This window comes from Achroia grisella, unplaced genomic scaffold (genome assembly GCF_030625045.1).
Source record: "Achroia grisella isolate CSIRO2021 unplaced genomic scaffold, CSIRO_AGI_Agris_v1 utg558, whole genome shotgun sequence".
Taxonomy (NCBI): domain Eukaryota; kingdom Metazoa; phylum Arthropoda; class Insecta; order Lepidoptera; family Pyralidae; genus Achroia; species Achroia grisella.
Window position 1 is genome coordinate 1,733,362 of NW_026712938.1, and position 19,312 is coordinate 1,752,673.

Genomic DNA, 19,312 nt, shown 5'->3' on the forward strand with positions numbered 1-19,312 from the left:
ATGGGAAATACGTCAATATAACATTAGCGTATAGCGTACTGAAATGTCTACATACCAAAGTCAATAATCATCACAATATATTAGGTACTGTAGCTTTCGTTTCAATAGAATAATTATGTAGGTATTTATATTGTTCAGCACTCAAATAAAAATTGGAAGACCTTTGATGTATATAGATCTGTCTGTACAAGCACTTTCTCTACTTTTGTACCATTTCTGTTAGATCAGATAAGAGTGACATTTGTGATTATTGTTTATTCAACTTATAAATTAAGAATATGTCCACTCAAAAAGTATGTGAATATTGAATGATGACAGGAAAATAATTTGTAAAGCTATGTTGAAAACATGTTTAAATATTGATGAGTATATCAACTATAATTATCTTAAACCAAGTGTCGCTGATGGAACTGTAAAAAACATTTGATGTCTACACTTTGAATATAAGCCGAAAATTGGCAGTTTGACAAGTTTTAGGTTTTTAAAGCTGGTTTAATCAAGTATGTTTTTATTCAGAATGATGGAGATCGGTTCAATTGTTTACAGATCATCAGACTTTGTAACATTACTGATGGAATGAGTACTACCTACTTACATTTGTGAATTTGCTATTTTTGTTAGGGAATCACATTATAAGAACATAGATAAAATAGAACTAACGCGGTAGTAGGGTATATCAAATATTTGATCATCGTGTTCTGAAAGAAACGTTAAATGACACTATTCCATAAATAAATTGAGATCGCACTGAAGTATACATATAAGTAATATACTTGACGGCCAGAGAAGATTGCCTACTTTCTAAACGTAAAAAAATAGAATTAGTAGTTATTAAAACCTTAATATCACTTATTTAATTACACTGAGTAGTCAGGTTTTTTTTTTGTTCTCATCCGGAATGCGCATTCAGCACAAGTTGAATGATCATGAAACTTGTTTTTCCTTTTGTTTAAGGCGTTCAACTTCATATTTTACAATATTTTGTGAATACTAAATGAAACCTATTCAAAAGAGTAAAACACATAGTAAGAGTAAAAAAACATGCCACTGTAATACTCATTTAACCCTCGTTACCAATTTGACTAAATATGTGGTGTATCGACCCTCGTTCCATTCCGATATTTGTGGCGTTGTAATATCATGACACGGTTGATTAAACTTTTTGTTCAGCTTTATTTTTTAACCCTTTGTAAAAATAATGATCCCCAAAATAAATGTTATATTGATACCAGAGCGACTCGACCGATGACCTTCTAAGCTTTTATGTTGCTCACTTATAAAATTCACGTATTAAATTATGTTTATTCTGAGTATAGAGGCATTTTATGTTGTTGACGATGTAATTTTCATATGGTCGGGTGTATAGGTATATCTTAGGTAGATAATTTAATATTATGAATTATTTTCTTTGATTTTATGTAGAAATGAAAGTTTTTTCGTTCATTTTATAAGTATTTACTGAGATCCTATTATCTTGATGAATACTTAGCTGACAATCAGCATCAAATCATGGCGTCTGAAGGCCATTTAAAATTAAATAGATACATATGATATGTTTACAAATTAAAATATTTTTATCGTTTTACTACGTTTACTATTAAACTTACAAAAATGTTTTCATTTATTATTTGGAATTAATGAATAAGTATATTATATATTGCAACATATAGCAGTCCTAACAAAAATCTGTGATTTCTTCATAATTCTTGTAGAATGTTATTAGGTTATTTGTTATCACTGGCTTTATTATAATTTCATTCACTAAACCTACTGTTCAAATAAAACTATACATACATATATGTATATTATGATAACACAATTATGATGATAGATTGAAGCGGTATGTGAATTCATTACAGAGGTAGGCATAAACTTTCCATAATTTATTTCAATATACATATATCCATCTGTCCGTCGTCTAACCGACCGAATTGTATTTGTCTCTTTAAAATAACTGAGTATTAAATGTAAAATGCCTTTAACTGTTATCTTAGAACATTGTATACTCTCTCATATATTAATCAGTTATTAATCTGGTGTGATATCTATACCTACTTCCTTCACCAAAGAGACATTCAGGGTTATATTTATTTGCATGATGATAGTAGATAGAAACTGAGGAAAGAACATACTTTCCTCAGTTTCTATCTACCATCATCCCTATAATCAGATTATTATTAAATAGCTGTGTTACTGGTTTCAACAGCATGATATTTATATGTGTTATTCTGATGTATAGCTTACTGTAAAGTTTTATCAAATATGTTTAGTAGTTTTTACGTGAAAGAGTAACAATAGCTATATCATGGTCCAATCGGACTAGTAAAAAAAACTAGAAGAACAGTGATAAAAATCCTAAAATTATAAGCGCTGTCTAAATAAATAATTATCTTTAATAAATTATGTTGAACAATACCAAATTATCTCCGTCTAAACTGATTCAACATCAGTGTGAACGTTAACAGCTGTGACCGAATGATTAATGTGCCTACCACTGCGAGACCGAATCTTATTTCATGCAAATGTGTAAAATTAATATCTACGTTACAAAAATATTTCCCTTAATATGGCTGTTATTAAACCCAAAACTGACGGTGTGACTTGTAAATATGAGTAATTAATATATATTGTCATAATTACCTACCTTAGCCCCCGACTTCGTATTTCGTACTTAGAATAAAACAAAATTTTATATTAAATGACTTACCACATATGTTTGTAAAAACCGCAACTGTAAATTGATAAGCTATTACTGAGATTAGTTCGCAAAAATGTATACTATGTCTATACATTTTTGCGAACTAATCAAAAATCATAAGTAAAAATCCATGTTTTGAAATACATCTTTTGTTGACATTGAAATCAGCTAATATTTTTTTAATATATTAACAGTTATTATTTTCTTGTATTTATACATACATATAGTATGACGGTTGGTAGCTATTAAGTGAGTAATTATAGAATATATTTTACCTACTAGTGTTCGAGGACACATATCAATCGTACTGAAATATCTCATATTGTTTTTATTGTAATAGGTTTAATAAACGTTATTATTTAGTGAATTAATGCTATATTTAAACAACATTTAAATACAGTTTTCCTATGTCTATGTTCTTATTTAATAATTACTATTATACAGAGCCATTCTGATACATAAATTTATTCTCTTGATAGAAATCATACTCATCTTAGGTCCACCCACATGCCTCTCATCACTGTCGTTTCTCGCCGCGTTTAGCAAATAAATTTATACTTAATTTATTTACACTCTGGCCTAATTTGTAAATTGTTTCATTAATTTTATGATCTTTGTATTTTGGTATTCTCTTACATGTCAGTATTTGTGACCGCGATTCAAATATATTTACTAGTGATAGAGTTTATCTTTTACAAACCCTGGTCTCTCGGCATCAAATGCATCTCTTAAGGCCCCTTATTGCCTTAACGGCTTCTTAATGCCACTGGCTTATGTAAGGATAGCACAGTATTTAATGTTTCTGAACATAATTGTTTCAGCTGTGTGTGTGTAATCAATCACCTCTTTTCATAACATTATTTTATAAAAAATATAAACTATACAAAATCAGGTATACTACTAATCTCCGCTTCAATCCTTATAATAATTCCTAATATAACAATAATAAATTTGTTACTAAATTAAATATTTTTAGGAATGGGATTTATAACTATGTTAAGTGTCGTGCCGATTTTGTCCAGGGTTGAATAGGTAAGTACATAAATACCTATAGCTGACATACATCTAGAATCAAGCAACACGACCATCAAAGGAATATTTCAAATGGTGGTTACAAAATCATAAACACCAAGTCAGAAAATGTCATCACTATATTTATAATATTAACGCGAATTGTAGTGTTACATACTCGATGTCAGACGAAGGCCTTTCCGAGAGGCAAGATTTTCACTATTTTTCTTCGTGTTTATTAAGGTAAATATCAATGAACATACACGCTAAAAAACTATATCCAAAAAAATTTAAATTACCTGTCGCGTAACGCATCTAGTATTTTGATTTTTAATATAAAAATTTGATTAGTAAATCCTCTAATAATAGTAAGTTCTAAAATGTATATATTATATATTCGGATCCGATTACAATGTTTAAAATTTATGTCAAAAATAAATGAACAAATTTTTGACCTTACTTTTTTAAAATGTCGACAGTGAAATGCCCGTAACAAACTGCCTACTTGTAAAGTATTTGTTGAAAATGTGTAAACAGGCCAAATACCTAACGTACCGACCGAAATGTTTTCTTTTTTCAAACCACAAAATTTATTTATAACGAGCTCGTGGTTAGTGGATTTGGGTACACAGCAGGGATGCCAACCGTTTGAGGATCCTCGAACAAATACTCGATTCGGCCTTTGTACATGGGTATTTTCAAGCCCATACAAATTTGTACGAGATTCTGACCTCCAAGTATTGTTCAAAATACTACGATGTACGAGGTTATAGAGGAATTAAGCTAATTTACGAGTTTTTGTCAGAGTTTTTACTTCTTCGTACCAGGCTGTTTTAAAGTTGGCAACCCTGATACCCAGTCGACCCGCGTCGGCGTCGCGCTTCGTCGCCATCAGCCGCGTCGTTTTACGCGACATGACGAGGAATCCAACGCTCGGCGCGTCCATCTCGTACTCTTGACATTGCGTGATGCTATTACTGGTGGTATCCTTCTCTCTATTGGCATAACTCGACCGTTACGTCACCACCTCTCGATCGCCACGGCCTTCTACCAACATCACACGCGATGATTGACGTCTAAAAAGTAATTACTGTTAAACTACGCCCTATACCTATCTATAGTTTATCTATACATTGGAATCTTCCTTGTGTATTCCATTTGTTTACAATGTATTATCACTTTTTATATATTTTATTGTTAAGGAATATTTAACAAAAATAGGTTTATCCGCTTGAGATCTCCATATGTTAACTTCTTATTTAAATTTTAACTTTAAAGTATTTTTATTGTCCTCCATTAAAAAAGCATATTTAATTAAAATAGTGTTAATTAAGTCGATCACAAAATTTCTTCTTATTTATAACCTATATACATATTTGAGATAGGATAAAAACTGACGTTTTGGAGGGTTATAACCATTGTTGTGACATTAAAAAGCACCAACATAATTATTATGATATAATTAATGTTGAAAGAACAACATTTAAAATAACTTAAATTTAGCTTACCAATTTTTACGTAAGTATTAACAATTATTACGGGATATTTTATCGATTACAAATAGTATCAGGGCACTGGCTAGCGATTGGTTTCCTCTCCCACGTGTCTGAAGGCTGTATGTTACGTAACGCTGCAGCGAGGCCGAACGACGTCCTCGCGGCGGCCAAGGGCGGCTGCATCGATCCATTACCACCCGACCACCCCGACCCGCGGGCAGAGCGCGCTCGCGCACCCCGCGCTCTAGTCCGCCTGTTGAATAAACATTTCTTGAGGTGAAGTTAAAACTAAAAGAACAAATAACTTTTTGGATACAATAACTGGAACATAAAACCAAGTATTAGGATGACTTTAAGAACAATGCCAGAATAACATACGGGGATTGTTTTGTGTTATTAGAGTGCCAATTTATTAAACGCCCGCTAGATTACTTTGATACTAATAGATAAACATTACATTGGTGAATTGTGTGTTTGTCATATCAATGATTTTACAATAAAAATATTTTAACATCTTAACCATTCAATCATTCATCCAATCATAGTATTTTCTTTTATTGTATAAATTTAATTTAACTAAGTTTTCACATATTACCGAGGTAGACTTTCTAAAGATTCGTCAGCGTAATAAAGATTTACCTTAGGTCTCCCCTATTTGGGCCGCTTACTTTATAAGTTGTGCATCGCTTGAACGGTGAGATAAGGCAGACACAGAGTATAAAAGGCAACTTAGTTCTCTATGTACTGTGATATATTTTGCAGGTGTATTATATAATGTAATGTAATTTAGCACTGAGATAGTTGAGGAGTTGTTTCGTTCTTAGTATTGGTACTTACATATGGCTGATTAAATGCCACATGACGCAAAAGGTAAATTTAACAGGAGAGCTCATTAAAATTTTTGCTGTGATAATTTTACTTTTTTTACGAATCTATAAGTGGTATATCTATGTGTTAGCTCTAGATTCAAGGGTGTCTTTTTTTAATATAAAAATTATAACGATTTAGATACCATTTTTGGAAATAAAAACAGTTTAAGTCAGTTTTTTTTGCGTATTGGCCCTTTGACATTTAATCAGCGATATGTTGATTCTTAATTTGTCGTTGACGAGTTTAAAATTCATTTCTGTTTTCATTCATTTTAGATTTGGCCGAATTTCAAAAAGCACAGCTTTAGTATGTAAGTGTATAAATCTTCAAATGTAACCCTGAAATTGGTATGTCGCAATTCTAGTTGAGCAACAAGACCTTAGTGGGTCATGAAATGTATAGACGGTGACGCTGGCAGGTGCTCGCTTATGAATGTTGCTAAATAGATTGCAGGACATTTTTAAAACGCAATAATGCTAGATATCATATTAGCGACTTCTTTATTGTTTTATTTATCTAAGCCCTATTACAGCCAAATTACAAATTCGCATCCTTCAAAATATGCAATTTTGTATTAAGGCTTAGGATCTCATCGTTTGACACTATCGACTGCTATCTATGTTTACTTCTGTATGAAAAATAACTAGACCCTATGCTTAACCTAACCTCGTTGGACTTGTCAATGGATAAATATTATTAGGTAGATTGTCATTGTGATTGTATTATTATATGAAATACTCGAAGAACAAAATAAAATGCAAGAAAGTACCTAAGTTTCTAACTAATGATAAATACTATAATTTGACTTTGCTAATGTTATAAGTTAAAACTGACTGAATACGCGCGCGGGATCACAGTATTGGGCTCGGTTGAATTTGAATAGTCTGCTCCCTGCTTTATTGCAGCGGAGATACGAAGTTAAAACTATCCAGATATAAAATAGTTGTAGTAAACGAGGATGCTAATAATAGATCATAGAGCAGTCACGAGCGCGTGGCACGCGTATCCATTCACTCCTACAACGACCTTGGCCGCCCATCCATGGAGCAGTTCGAACGCATCCCACACTACACCATATATTTTATACTACAATATACAGCTTGCACACAATACCGTTGTGTCAATAATGCGCATTAAACTATTGTAGAACTTAAATTTAATTTGATTGCATAAACATTGATATTCAATTATATATCCATATGTTCATACTTAGGTAGTAGTTGTTATTTCACGACTATACTGCATAGCAAGATTTAATGAAAAATGTGAAGATAGATTGTATCATGAGGACGAACATAGATTATCTTTTATCTAAAAAAGAATCCAGTTTGTTAAGAAAGATATTAGTAATTTTTTTTTAATTATGTATTGTAAAATATGTTTGAATGAAATAAAGCCAACGTAACATCGTACTACTACTACAATGCTACGTTGCCTTATAAAAAATCATGACAAATAGTACTAGATATACTTGGCAAGAATATTTTAACCCACGTTTTTGTTACTTAATAATTTGACAGATACGATTTTTGTTTGAAAAGATTTCTCTTTGAGTAAAAATGAAAAGATTTTTTCTTTCTTTTCAGAACCAAAGAAAGATAAATTGGAAAATGGTGGAGAGTTAATGAGGCCTGAAAGACCCAACTCGTTGACGGCAGGCAAACTACCACGGCGGATATGTTATCAAGGAGACGTTGGTATGTAATTTTTGCTACTGCATAGATATTTTATTTCGTTTAAAGATATACGTAATAATTTTCGTTGATACTTCATGCAGCAATAAAATTAGGAGTATATATGCAGTATATAAACATTGGTAAATAGTTTAATAAAAAGTATTGGAACGAAAAAATTATAATATATATTTTCTAAAATAAAAATAATACTTTTATAAAACAAGAAACGATGCATTAAATAGTGGATGACGAATCTAATGAATATTCGAGACATTAATTGGTCTTATCGTCATAGGTTCATAACGATTTTAATTGATAAAAAGAACAAAATCTTTAAAACGAAGAGGAATAATTAGGGAAAAAGGGAATATATTAATAATAACCCAGAACAAGCACTCATCACGCTATCTAGTTCCAGTGAAGCAGAGCATGTATTCAACCACAACTATAACAACTAATATAACACCCAAACCAGGCCACACCACCCAAAATTGTATTCATGAATAGAAATGTTGAAATCGTGCGAATAACTTATAGTTATCCCTGTTTGTTACGAGTTCTATATAATAGGATAGGTCTGATATTGCTTGAAAGTATTGGAGCATAACGATTCACTCATGATGCCAAGGATCCAACTCACGGTGACCTGCTTGTTCAATTTAATTTAATGTAATGTAATATGAAAGGCGACCTAAAAATTGTAGGGTTGTAGGAATGGGGATTGTTCCAAATAGGCCGATTGTGATGTGTGTGATATGAATAATGACATACATAACAATACGTCATGGTATATACCCCATATATATAAATATGTAAAAGACTTTTGTAATAAATAGTAATCATTGGTTTCACAATTACAAAAAACTACACTCCATTAGAGAAAAATACAATACACCCAGTATTGTATATTTTTTCCTGAAATATATTTAAGAAACTAGTTAATTTTACTTAAAAAGGCGATCAGTGAGATTTCGTGAGTAATATTATCGATTTATCTGAACAGAACTTCAAAAGTATTTTCGTGCATAACGCAGAAAGTTAGTTTCGTAATGTAGGCAATTAGGCTTCAGTAATGGTCGTATCCCGTGATCGTGTATGAAGTTATTCATTAATTCAACATTTATGCTTCTATATGTGTCTGTCTAAACTACTGAAAAGATCTTAATGAATTTTTGCATGAAAATAGATTATATCACAAAGAGACTATTTTTTTATATTAATAAAAGCGGTCGAAGTCGCTGGTTACAGGTATTATTAAAATATATAATTATTGCCTGTAGAAAATAAACACTAGTATCAAATTATTTATTTACAGTGGGCGGGTATGGACCATCTGGCGGCGAAAACGGCGGCGACAGCGAAGAACAACTTGTGCTGTCGGAGCTACCGGAGCCTCCGATCGCGGTCTCGGAAATTGGACCTATTCCGCCCCCGCCCATGTTCAGCTCACCAAGCCCCACCCGTCACCACCATCAACATACCATTCCACAGCATCCTCTTTCTGACTGTAAGTATTTATCTATACCAATATTATAAACTTGTTTCTTCAGTTTATAAAATTGTAGTCGTTCTTCATCGTACAAGTATGCTTGGGTGATCAAATTAACATGCTATCCTATAACATGTTCTAGGTTTTCTGGAAGAAATTTCTTTTTAGAGATAAGCTCGCACTTGTACTTTACAATTATTGTATCACTGTTCTTTTCCTATGTGTGTGTACAATAAAGAATAAAGTAACAAACAAACTTGTTACTTCGTTCATTGCCTTGCCTATATTCCATTATTTGGAGTCGGTGCAGTATATCCTCTTCTTCCATTGATCCCTATGAGCCGTCATATCTGGGATTATTCTTCTTTTATACCTATCATGTTTCACACAATCCATCTTTTTTTAATCGTCCTCTCCCTTTCCATCCATCTAAGTTCATATTAAATACTTTCTTTAAGACATAAGACTCGTTACTCCGCATAACAAGCCCATGTTTTTTACTTAACTAAATTAAATCAAAATATGAGTTCCAGTTTTGTATTCTTGAACACTAATTATGTTATTAAATGTAATCACGATGATAAGTTTAGTATTTTTTTAAAATAAATGGAATGGCAAATAAGCTGATATCACAGCTAATGGTAAGCAGTAACCATCACCTATTTACGTAACAGTACCATGGTCATCTTGCCTGTGGTGCACTTTTGCGTTGCCATTCTGCGAGACTAGAATATACTGCCCAATTTTTCGCTTTATCTCACTTTTCAACCGAAAGGCATCTTACAAAGCAAACGGTTTGGCGGCTGAAATGACTATAGCGTGCAGATGATTTTGGACAGTCTGTGCAGTGTTCCATTTTAGATACGGTAGTCAGAGATATTGTCAATTAACAATCTGTTATTAATTGACAATATCTCTGCCTATATATAATCTCGGATATTTTAACAAATGTACGTAGGGGTATAGGTTCATATTCTTGGAAATTATATATTCTATATTGGCTTTACATTTTAGATTGTATCCCCTGAAGGGTTATCGGTCGATTCTTGTTTATCTTTCGTACGTATTGCCGCAACTATTTTCATTACTACTACCGGTTTTACCGTCATACGAGCGCTTTTTATACGTGTTCATCAGCATGTTGTGTTTGTGTACATCGTGATATGTTTATATAGAAGAGATACAGTAATACATATAATTTGTAACAGCTATATAAAAAGTATCAAACTGTAATTAACATGTAGTGTGTAAAGAACACACTACTTACAGTACCGTGATTTATAGGTCAGCACATTACATATTAATTATATTACACATTTTACGTACATACGTAATACGAAAAGGAATAATGAAAGATTGATCCTCCTGAAGTTCATATTGCCTTTTCTAACTGTATGTTAAGATCTAATTTCATATAATGCTCAATTATTGTAATGTTTTCAAATGTAATGAATGGAACAGTTTGTTAATATAAAACAGTGTACCGTACATATATCTTTATATAATACTTAGTTGGTTTGTGGACTGAGTCCCCACTAATATGTTGTCCACCTTGATAAGGGGGACTACAAGCCGAGGAGGTGGTGTAGCGATGATATGGTGGCCGACAGCCGCCGTCAGTGTCGAGACCACAGAAAATGTGTACATTTTCTTTCTTCCTATATAACATTAATGTATATGTATGTTAAAAGAATAAATAATATTTATTCTTTTAACTTGCACAAGTATGTTACAATAAACTCTACACACATAAAAAGCACCATTGTTAGGTATATCAATGTGGAAGTAAGGACGACGTTTTAATATAATTCATCTCCATTCATAAGGATCTTGCAAATATTTATAAATACCGCAATATGGGCCTTTATTATTACATAAATATTATTCAGTTGCTTAATATTAAATTATCATCTGTTACCAGCCGAAGAGGAGGACGAACACGAGGACGAAGATGTCGAACCTCACACAGTCAGCGCGGACACGAACCGCGTCGAGGAGATCCCACCTAAGGAGCCAATATTCAACGCGATGCCTCTCAAATCGGCCCTGAAGAAGCGACCGGCGCCTTCCGCCTCCCCGGCAGCCACGCCGCTCGCCACCCCTCTAGCGCCGCGTCAGGACCATCACCACACGAGCTTCAAGTCAGTATACCGTGATGTTGCATCCATACAATATAATTGCATAAAGTCTAAGACCCCAACAGTGTAATTAAAACATCCGTTTGTTTTTAAATTAATGCTATTTTTTATACATAACTAAAAACAGAGGAATATTTTTCATATGTCTAAAATTGTGCTGTAGCCACAGGTAACATTTAGTAGAAATAGTCTTTTCAATGTCAATTGTAGGGTACGACTTGTTAAGTTAGTGGGGCTTTTGATAAATACAGAATATATTATTAGTAACAGTAAGTAACCCATTCCGCTAATCATATATTATGTATATAAAAATTGCATTTTAGTTTAAACAGATGGATGATAATAGGTTGTAGTAAACTAAAACTATCAAACAATTCATGATTTTTCATAGTAACGTTCAGTTCATAAACAGACTATGTAAAGTTTGCTAACTATAACACTCATTAAAATATTGACTTACCTATTTAGATACATACAGAAAATTGGTGTGACATTCATAGCTATAAACACGTCTAACATACATAGTGTGTGAACGTTGTAATATTGTGGGCGTAATTGTGAATACATTTATTTCCATAATGTGGTGGCGAGCAGACGTCCGCCGCCAAAACCGAGGATCCGTATATGGTAACTGTCCCACTCGTTATGCCAATGTTGTCGAGCCACACCATTTCGCTCAGAGGCCTCCCGACGGCCCGCTTTGCCTTTAGACCATGCATCGTGCATTGCACGCTTCCGACTATCATCTATATCTTGAACAATTACTTTTGATGTTACTATCGCTGTGTCCACCCCATTGTTATTATAGATGTAAACACTTACTAAAACTTGACTATCAGATGCTACATATTAGTAACATACCACACTGATTACAAATCTGTGTAGTGAATACATTTATACACTTACTTTCCTTTACTAATCTTAATAAATTTCATAATCCATACTTTCGTGTTGTTGAATGATGAATGAAATGTGTCATGCAAGCATATTAATTGTTTTAATCTATAATATAATGTTGTTCTGTGTTGCATGTAAATGTATTCTTAATTTTACGATATGACTGTATTCAGTTACAAGTAAAATTATACGTATAAGTTTGTTTTATTGTACTTGGTTATAAATACTAATTAAAGCATTTAGTTGTACTACACGATTACAATTATTTTCATTATTATTTAAATAAGTCATCGTTTAATTTTGTTTACTATTATAGTTTCAATTTAGATGTTATGTATCAACTAGATCTTTGTTATGACTACAATTTATTATTTGATTAAAAAATAAATGTATTCTTAAGGCAAATATTGACTGTTTAAGTTATATTACTAATTTCTTTCTTCTGTTGAGGATACACTATAAAATCATCGTTATTAATATAATAGCAATATATAAGTTTAAAATGACTTCAGTATAATCATATCCACAGTATTGAACAGAGCTCAGAGGGGAAAGTCACGCCATAAACAATCAACATTATTATCTGTATGAGTATAAAGTATATATCTTGCTTCTGTAAAACAATCCTGATGATTTTATATTCTAATAATTATAAAAAAAGAGTATTAATTATATTTGTCGTATTTATTACTATTAGAATAAATAAATCCTTAATATATTTCAATTAATTTATGTTACTTCTCGTACAGCACTCGACCGGTGAGAATGGGTAACGCTTTGGAAAATAAGGAGAACGCACGGCCGTGGGAGGGAGCCACGGAGTACCGCGACGATTACGCCACTGAGTCAGAGCGTGTCGCCGCGAAACTGGCGCGCAAAGAAAGCTTGAACATCAAGCTGGCGTTGCGACCCGACCGGCAGGAGCTCATCAACAGGTATACTGCTTCTTCTATAAGTCTCTAACTCCACTGGTTACATTGACTAGCGCATACACACGTGTAGTTTACATGAGTCGTAGTTCTAGTCTATTTTATCTACTTACGAATTCAGTCAGGAAGGATTGGTACAAAGTCATTGGCATTTCATTGGTTGGCATTGGCATTGGTTGTCTCACTTATTTCTATCGTAAAATAGTTTGCTTTGTAAGTTATGATCCTGTACATAAGGAGCGATATGGTAGTAATTAAAGGGAGAGACTAAGCTATAACACTATACTCCTCATAAATGACAACGCTTAAGCCGTACTACGGGAGTCACAAATTAAATTTCTGATGTCTATAGACGACTGTTACCATTTCAACTGGCAATTCACAGCTTCTTTGCCAAAACTGTAATAAAAAGGACCTTGTGTTTCATTCCTATTTTATTGTGTAGTTAAAGTATTCTTATTTATTTTGGTTTCTCCAAATGTTGGAGTCTTTTCGTTGTTTAGTTTTATATATGCGTTTTTATTTTATTTAATAGCAATTCTCAGGATAATTTGGTTATAACTGTATTGATGTTATAACTATTTTGTTCTCTATACAAAATTTTAATTGTGTTATTTAAAAAAAAAAACAAGTGTCATAAATGTAATAACTCGCATACATGTCCTACTTAAATATAACAAAAATATATAAGGAGACTGCAGCGTTGATAGAGGTAATTTCTAAATTTTTAAAAGATGTTTTTTTTAAATGTTCTTCATATATGTATATTCGTGCAATTTCTATTCAATCTACATTTAATGCAGACACAAGTTACGATAAATTTAAGCCCGTTTTAAAAACAGCAAAGTGTATTTACAATTGAGTACTCCATCCTAAACTTAAGTTTTATAACCAACTGTTATATCATATTTTAGTTAATTAGTTACTTTCACACATTTTAACAGTTTTCATAACACTCACATGTACATGCAGTAAGAGAGGCTTGCTCTGATCAAAAAGAAAATATTAATATTAACAGCCACTGAAATTAAAATACAGAGTGCATTGGCGCTGTGTGCATTAGTAATTTTGCATGATTTGTAAAATATATAACATCCTACAAATAAATTTTAATAATACCCCCATTACTACTCTCCTTTAAATTAAGAAAATAGTTTAATATCAAGATAACTAAATCTGCAATGCAGACATTTGACGTTTTTATAAATAAATGTATGTGTAAATAAACACTACAATAAAAGTTTTAAATGTACTACTAAAGGCTAAGCTTTTATCTTTAGATTTTAGATAAAACAAGCAGCAGAACGTAACCACTTGTAAGGTCCAAAGATTGCACTGTCTTTAGACAGAGCTAAGAATAGAACTGTAGCAAACTTTCTTAAGATGAGATAGAAAAATGTAATGCTAAATAGAATTCTAATTCAATAAGATACTGTTTCAGCACGCTCTGTATGTAGTTAAATTACGTCCTATATTGCGAAATGTGTATCGCGGCAGTGTAAATAGTTGTTGACTTTGACGCTGCTGAAAATTATTTCGAGAAGTAAATACTACAAGGAGTAGTAGCATTGGCTAAATATAAACGAGGTATTACGTTGACCACATAGTAAGCAACATTCGACGAGACGCCTGTATTTACCTCATCCGGCATTACACATCATGAGCATATTTATTTAAGTTTATTTGAATGAACGTTGGAATATTGTGTAGGTGTGTTAGGATAGTTGGCTAGTAACGGATGCGGCCGAAAGAGTCGCACTGACAGCTTCGACGAAACACTGATCTTCCCACTAATAACGGAATGACTCAGTTATCATAAGATTGAAAATCTTTCTAGTTTATCAGTTTCGGCGATGCACGGCTACTGTAATCATTTGGCATACCTTTAGCATTAAATTGTGCAGTGATATTTCTGAATATTTAGTTCTATAAAAATATTGTCATAAATATTCGTAAATCATGAAAGCTTTAAGGTCAGTTTAATAGAACACTAACCGGGTTTTCTCAAAACACGTGGTGCTATTTAGTGCTCTCACAGTATAGTATTAATTAATAGTAGTTGTCATAGAACGTGTACCGGCTACGTTCGCCTGGGAGGGTTATTTTTGTATACATCGTCAAGCAAAGTCATTGTTATTGATGTATTATTCCTTCCTGTTAGTGCGAGCCCAGTCTTGGCACTGGCATTGATTCTTTTTTTAAATGGCCCAATTATGTTTATAAAATTCGATGAATATTAAAACCGTTGTCAATAAATTTTGTGTACTTATAACAAATTGCAATGTGAATAATGGGTGACCTTAATTATTTAATTAGAGGCTGTTGGGGTGTAGCCAAGTGTGTGTAAATTGGATATTATGAACACATTTTCAGTAGGTATCATGTGCGCTTTGACAAATTTTATATTACCAGTCGGTGCGAGAGCTCATGCAAGTGTAGTGAGTGATTAGATTTTATTGTTAGTTCCAACGCAGTGTGTTATATAGAGAGTTACGTCAGTGCGAATTAGATAATGAACTACATAATAGTGTTGTTGAGATTACAGTCAATAAACGTTGTTTATTGTTTATCGCAGAAATATTCTGGTGGTCCAGAGCGAACACGAGAGACAAGAGTCGTGGGAGGCGATTGGCGCTCGTCTGATACGTCGACTGTCAATGCGACCCACCGCCGAGGAACTCGTTGAAAGAAACATACTCAAGAGTAAGTTATTTTTCATCAGAGTATCAAATAATATTGTAAAATGTTTGTCAATCTTTACTAACATTATCTTTGCGAAAATTAGAGTTTATTTCTTTGTTAACACTTCGAGTCTTGAAGGCTCATACAATCGTCATGAACTGTAATCAACAATCAAGCCATTCTGGTCACTCATACGAAGTTTTAGGTTGTTAGTATATATAAATTATGTAGGTATGTATAAAATTGTGTAAAATTTTGTAGGTCAGTCACCAGCTGAGGAGAAAAAACAAAAAGAGGAAAAGAAACGGTACCTGCTTCGTAAACTTAGTTTCCGGCCCACGGTAGATGAACTGAAGGAAAAGAAAATTATTAGGTTCAGCGATTATATTGAAGTTACTCAGGTATGTATGATTTTTACTTTTTAATGCTCTGTAGGTTTTAATAATGTATATATTGTAAAATCTGTTATTGTTTTTGTCGGTAGTAACATATTATAAGAGATCACAACGATATTGTAGACACATTAAATCCACCAGTTATATTCATTAATATATATTGTCACAGGCGCATGATTACGACCGGCGCGCTGATAAGCCTTGGACACGCCTCACGCCACGGGACAAAGCTGCTATTCGACGGGAACTCAACGAATTTAAGAGTTCTGAAATGGCGGTTCACGAGGAAAGCAAGCACCTCACAAGGTATGTACCATTATTAGAGCAAGAGAACAGAAGAAGAAGTAAAGAAACTACGACGCCCTCAGTGGTCTAGCGATTTAGCACACTGCTATGCTACTGATAGTTGTTTGTTTAATTCCTCGTACGGTACAAACATTTGTGTTCATGATTATGATTGTTTGTAACAAAAATACCTCTTACCTATCGTGAAGTAAGAATTCCTTTATCCCAATGTGGTCATTTTGTTAGGGTTTACAATGGGGGACAGTGTACAGGTACACCTTACTCGCATAGGGTCAAGTAAGTCTGAATCCATTAGGGGGAAGTGCATTGTTAGTAATGGGAACCAGTGACTCCATTGCTAGCAATTTACTATTTCAGGTCGGCATTCACGCGGTCCTCTCTAAAATCCATCGTGATTAATTCCTCATAAATTTGTCACCGACTTCACCTCTTGCTTGTTCTATCATCCTCCACTGGTGTCCCACCAGCATACAATTAGCGCAGGCGACCACACCATTCCATTGTCGTCCATTAAAATAAATAGACAGGTCAATTACAAGGCCTCACGCCACTAAAACATTGATATATATTACACTAACTGTCTGCTCAGAGTCGAACAAGAGAATATGGATTTTGGTTCACGTCTGAAATAGTCAAAACGGCAGTACGTAGTAACGTACGTAACCTCTGGTATAGTTTAAAAATTGAAGTAATAATTCAGTAATATATCATATTCCATTTTATTGGTCGTTATAAAGCGATTTACGATCGTTTTATACATAACGTTCGTGACTTTTAGCAATAATGTTACATAAGAAAAAGATAAGTAGTATTTTTGAAGCAATAGAGAAAGTTACAATGGATGAAAATTGCGAAGTAATGGCTTTTGTATTTGATCCATATTTTTTTCCACCACTTGATTACAACTACGTTAAATTAGGTTTTCATGCAAATTTTGAGTTCAATATGCAGTGCCACTGCACACACTGCTAACAAACAGTGTTTACACTATAGGAACTAGGAAACAGATAGACTAAATAAACACAATAATAACAGTGGTTATAATTTAATAGGTTACATATATAGGATATAATTATAAAATATTAATTATTGTTGAAAAGTTATGTATATACTAGTCCATTTTCAGGTGATCTACCTGAAAATGGACTAGTATATATGTATAATGTCGTATGGTAGCTGTTTATATGGCTTGGGGATATTAGAGTGGGCACTGATGCGAATTTGTTGTTTGTCACAGGTTCCACAGACCATGACGGCTGACACGGCTGTGCCTTAGAGCCGGACGGCAGCGCGCCGAGCGGCAGTGTGGCGCTTGAGTCGACAGGGCCACCCGTCGTCTCAGCGGCGGATCTACATCTTCCTTTGACCACCTGAACGTGGCTGCACCTGTGATTTTTAACGTTATTTATACATTGACTACTTCCGACCCCCGGGAGATTTGTATGCAATAACTTATCAGAACGCATCGGTAAAGTGTTGAATATTCTAAAGTTGCGTTGTACTGCTGTTTTAAATGTTACGCATATGTTTTGTAAATGCGTGCCGTGAGTGCAATCTTGTTTTTTCAATTACCTATTCTAATATCGTAGTTATTGCCGAGTACAATTTATTATTATTATTATTATGGTATCGTTTTATGTTAGTTGACGTATTTTAAGCGTACCTATACATTCTTGAATTGACCTTCGAGAAAGGTTAGTGATACTGAGTATTGTGGGGAGATTAGGAGCCTTCGAGCTCGGTGAACTGTGACATTTACGAGTGAATTATTTTGATATGTCAGACGTATCCAACATAGAAAGTTCGTAGTCTTGTGATTATTTTTCTTATATTGCTAGCTTTTAGCTTTGTAGTCATTAAGCTAGATTTGACAGATTAATTTACACATAACTCATTGTGTTAAGTTGTCACAATTTAATTTTTACATTAATTAAATTTTGGAGTATAGTTGACCTGTTGGAGCGTACAGCGAGCTTAAATTTCTCTTATTTATCTTCCTAATTTATAATCAAACAAACCTTGAAAGTAACGAATACTATTTTTTTATAATATTTGTACTACCACAGTTTTTCATTATTTTTTCGACGAGGTAATATGTCAAAATGTCAAAAAAAGCCCTTTAAATATAATATGTATTATTTTTTCAGGTAAGGAAATAGGTGTTATATTGGAAAATAGATAAGTCAATTTGGAAGTTTTGGAATGCATAAAATATATGTACTATTAATAATATAATCGTCAGCTACGACGAAGTAATGATACTGACGCGGAGACACTATAGTAGTATTATCAGAAGTATTAGGTACAAATAAAAAATATCTTATTTGAATTGTATTAATAGCTTATACAGCAATATTTTTGCTCAACATCGATTAGTATACTATCCTATAATAAGTTCATTCGATATCGGTTAGTACTAGTATACCACCTATGTCTTATCAGTGTACCAACACCGCAGTTTCTATTATCGTCTTGGTATCATAAGTTTTTAGATCTATACGCTCCAAGTTTATTAACAAAATTCGTTATTTATAAAATACAATATGATATTTAGGAAGGCATGTTCGTGATGGGTATGTATGTCTAGTATTACGATGGTCCAGTAAAGCGATTCTTGAGTACAGGGAGAGATGCGGTGATCTGTAAACTCACAAATAGATCGCTGTTGTTGTTATATATAAAAAAAAAAGTTCACTGATTGTGCGCTCAATGTATCAATGAGACG

The 19,312-nt window shown here is 33.2% G+C and overlaps 1 protein-coding gene across 7 annotated transcripts in view; it reads left to right on the top strand.

The window, feature by feature from the left end:
* LOC131848442 (phosphatase and actin regulator 3) overlaps nucleotides 1–18,671 on the top strand; it is a 56,193-nt gene extending 37,522 nt beyond the window's left edge. For 6 of the 7 annotated variants that reach the window (XM_059198301.1, XM_059198303.1, XM_059198306.1 and 3 more), the window contains 9 exons: nucleotides 7,662–7,772; nucleotides 9,067–9,258; nucleotides 11,162–11,381; nucleotides 11,973–12,005; nucleotides 13,025–13,210; nucleotides 15,780–15,907; nucleotides 16,148–16,287; nucleotides 16,451–16,587; nucleotides 17,825–18,671. In XM_059198301.1, coding sequence (XP_059054284.1) covers nucleotides 7,662–7,772; nucleotides 9,067–9,258; nucleotides 11,162–11,381; nucleotides 11,973–12,005; nucleotides 13,025–13,210; nucleotides 15,780–15,907; nucleotides 16,148–16,287; nucleotides 16,451–16,587; nucleotides 17,825–17,840 — 1,163 coding nt within the window. In that variant the 3' untranslated portion in view covers nucleotides 17,841–18,671. The remainder of the gene's footprint in view (nucleotides 1–7,661; nucleotides 7,773–9,066; nucleotides 9,259–11,161; nucleotides 11,382–11,972; nucleotides 12,006–13,024; nucleotides 13,211–15,779; nucleotides 15,908–16,147; nucleotides 16,288–16,450; nucleotides 16,588–17,824) is intronic. The other variant, XM_059198302.1, reaches the window with a different exon arrangement.
* The last annotated feature ends 641 nt before the right edge of the window (nucleotides 18,672–19,312 follow it).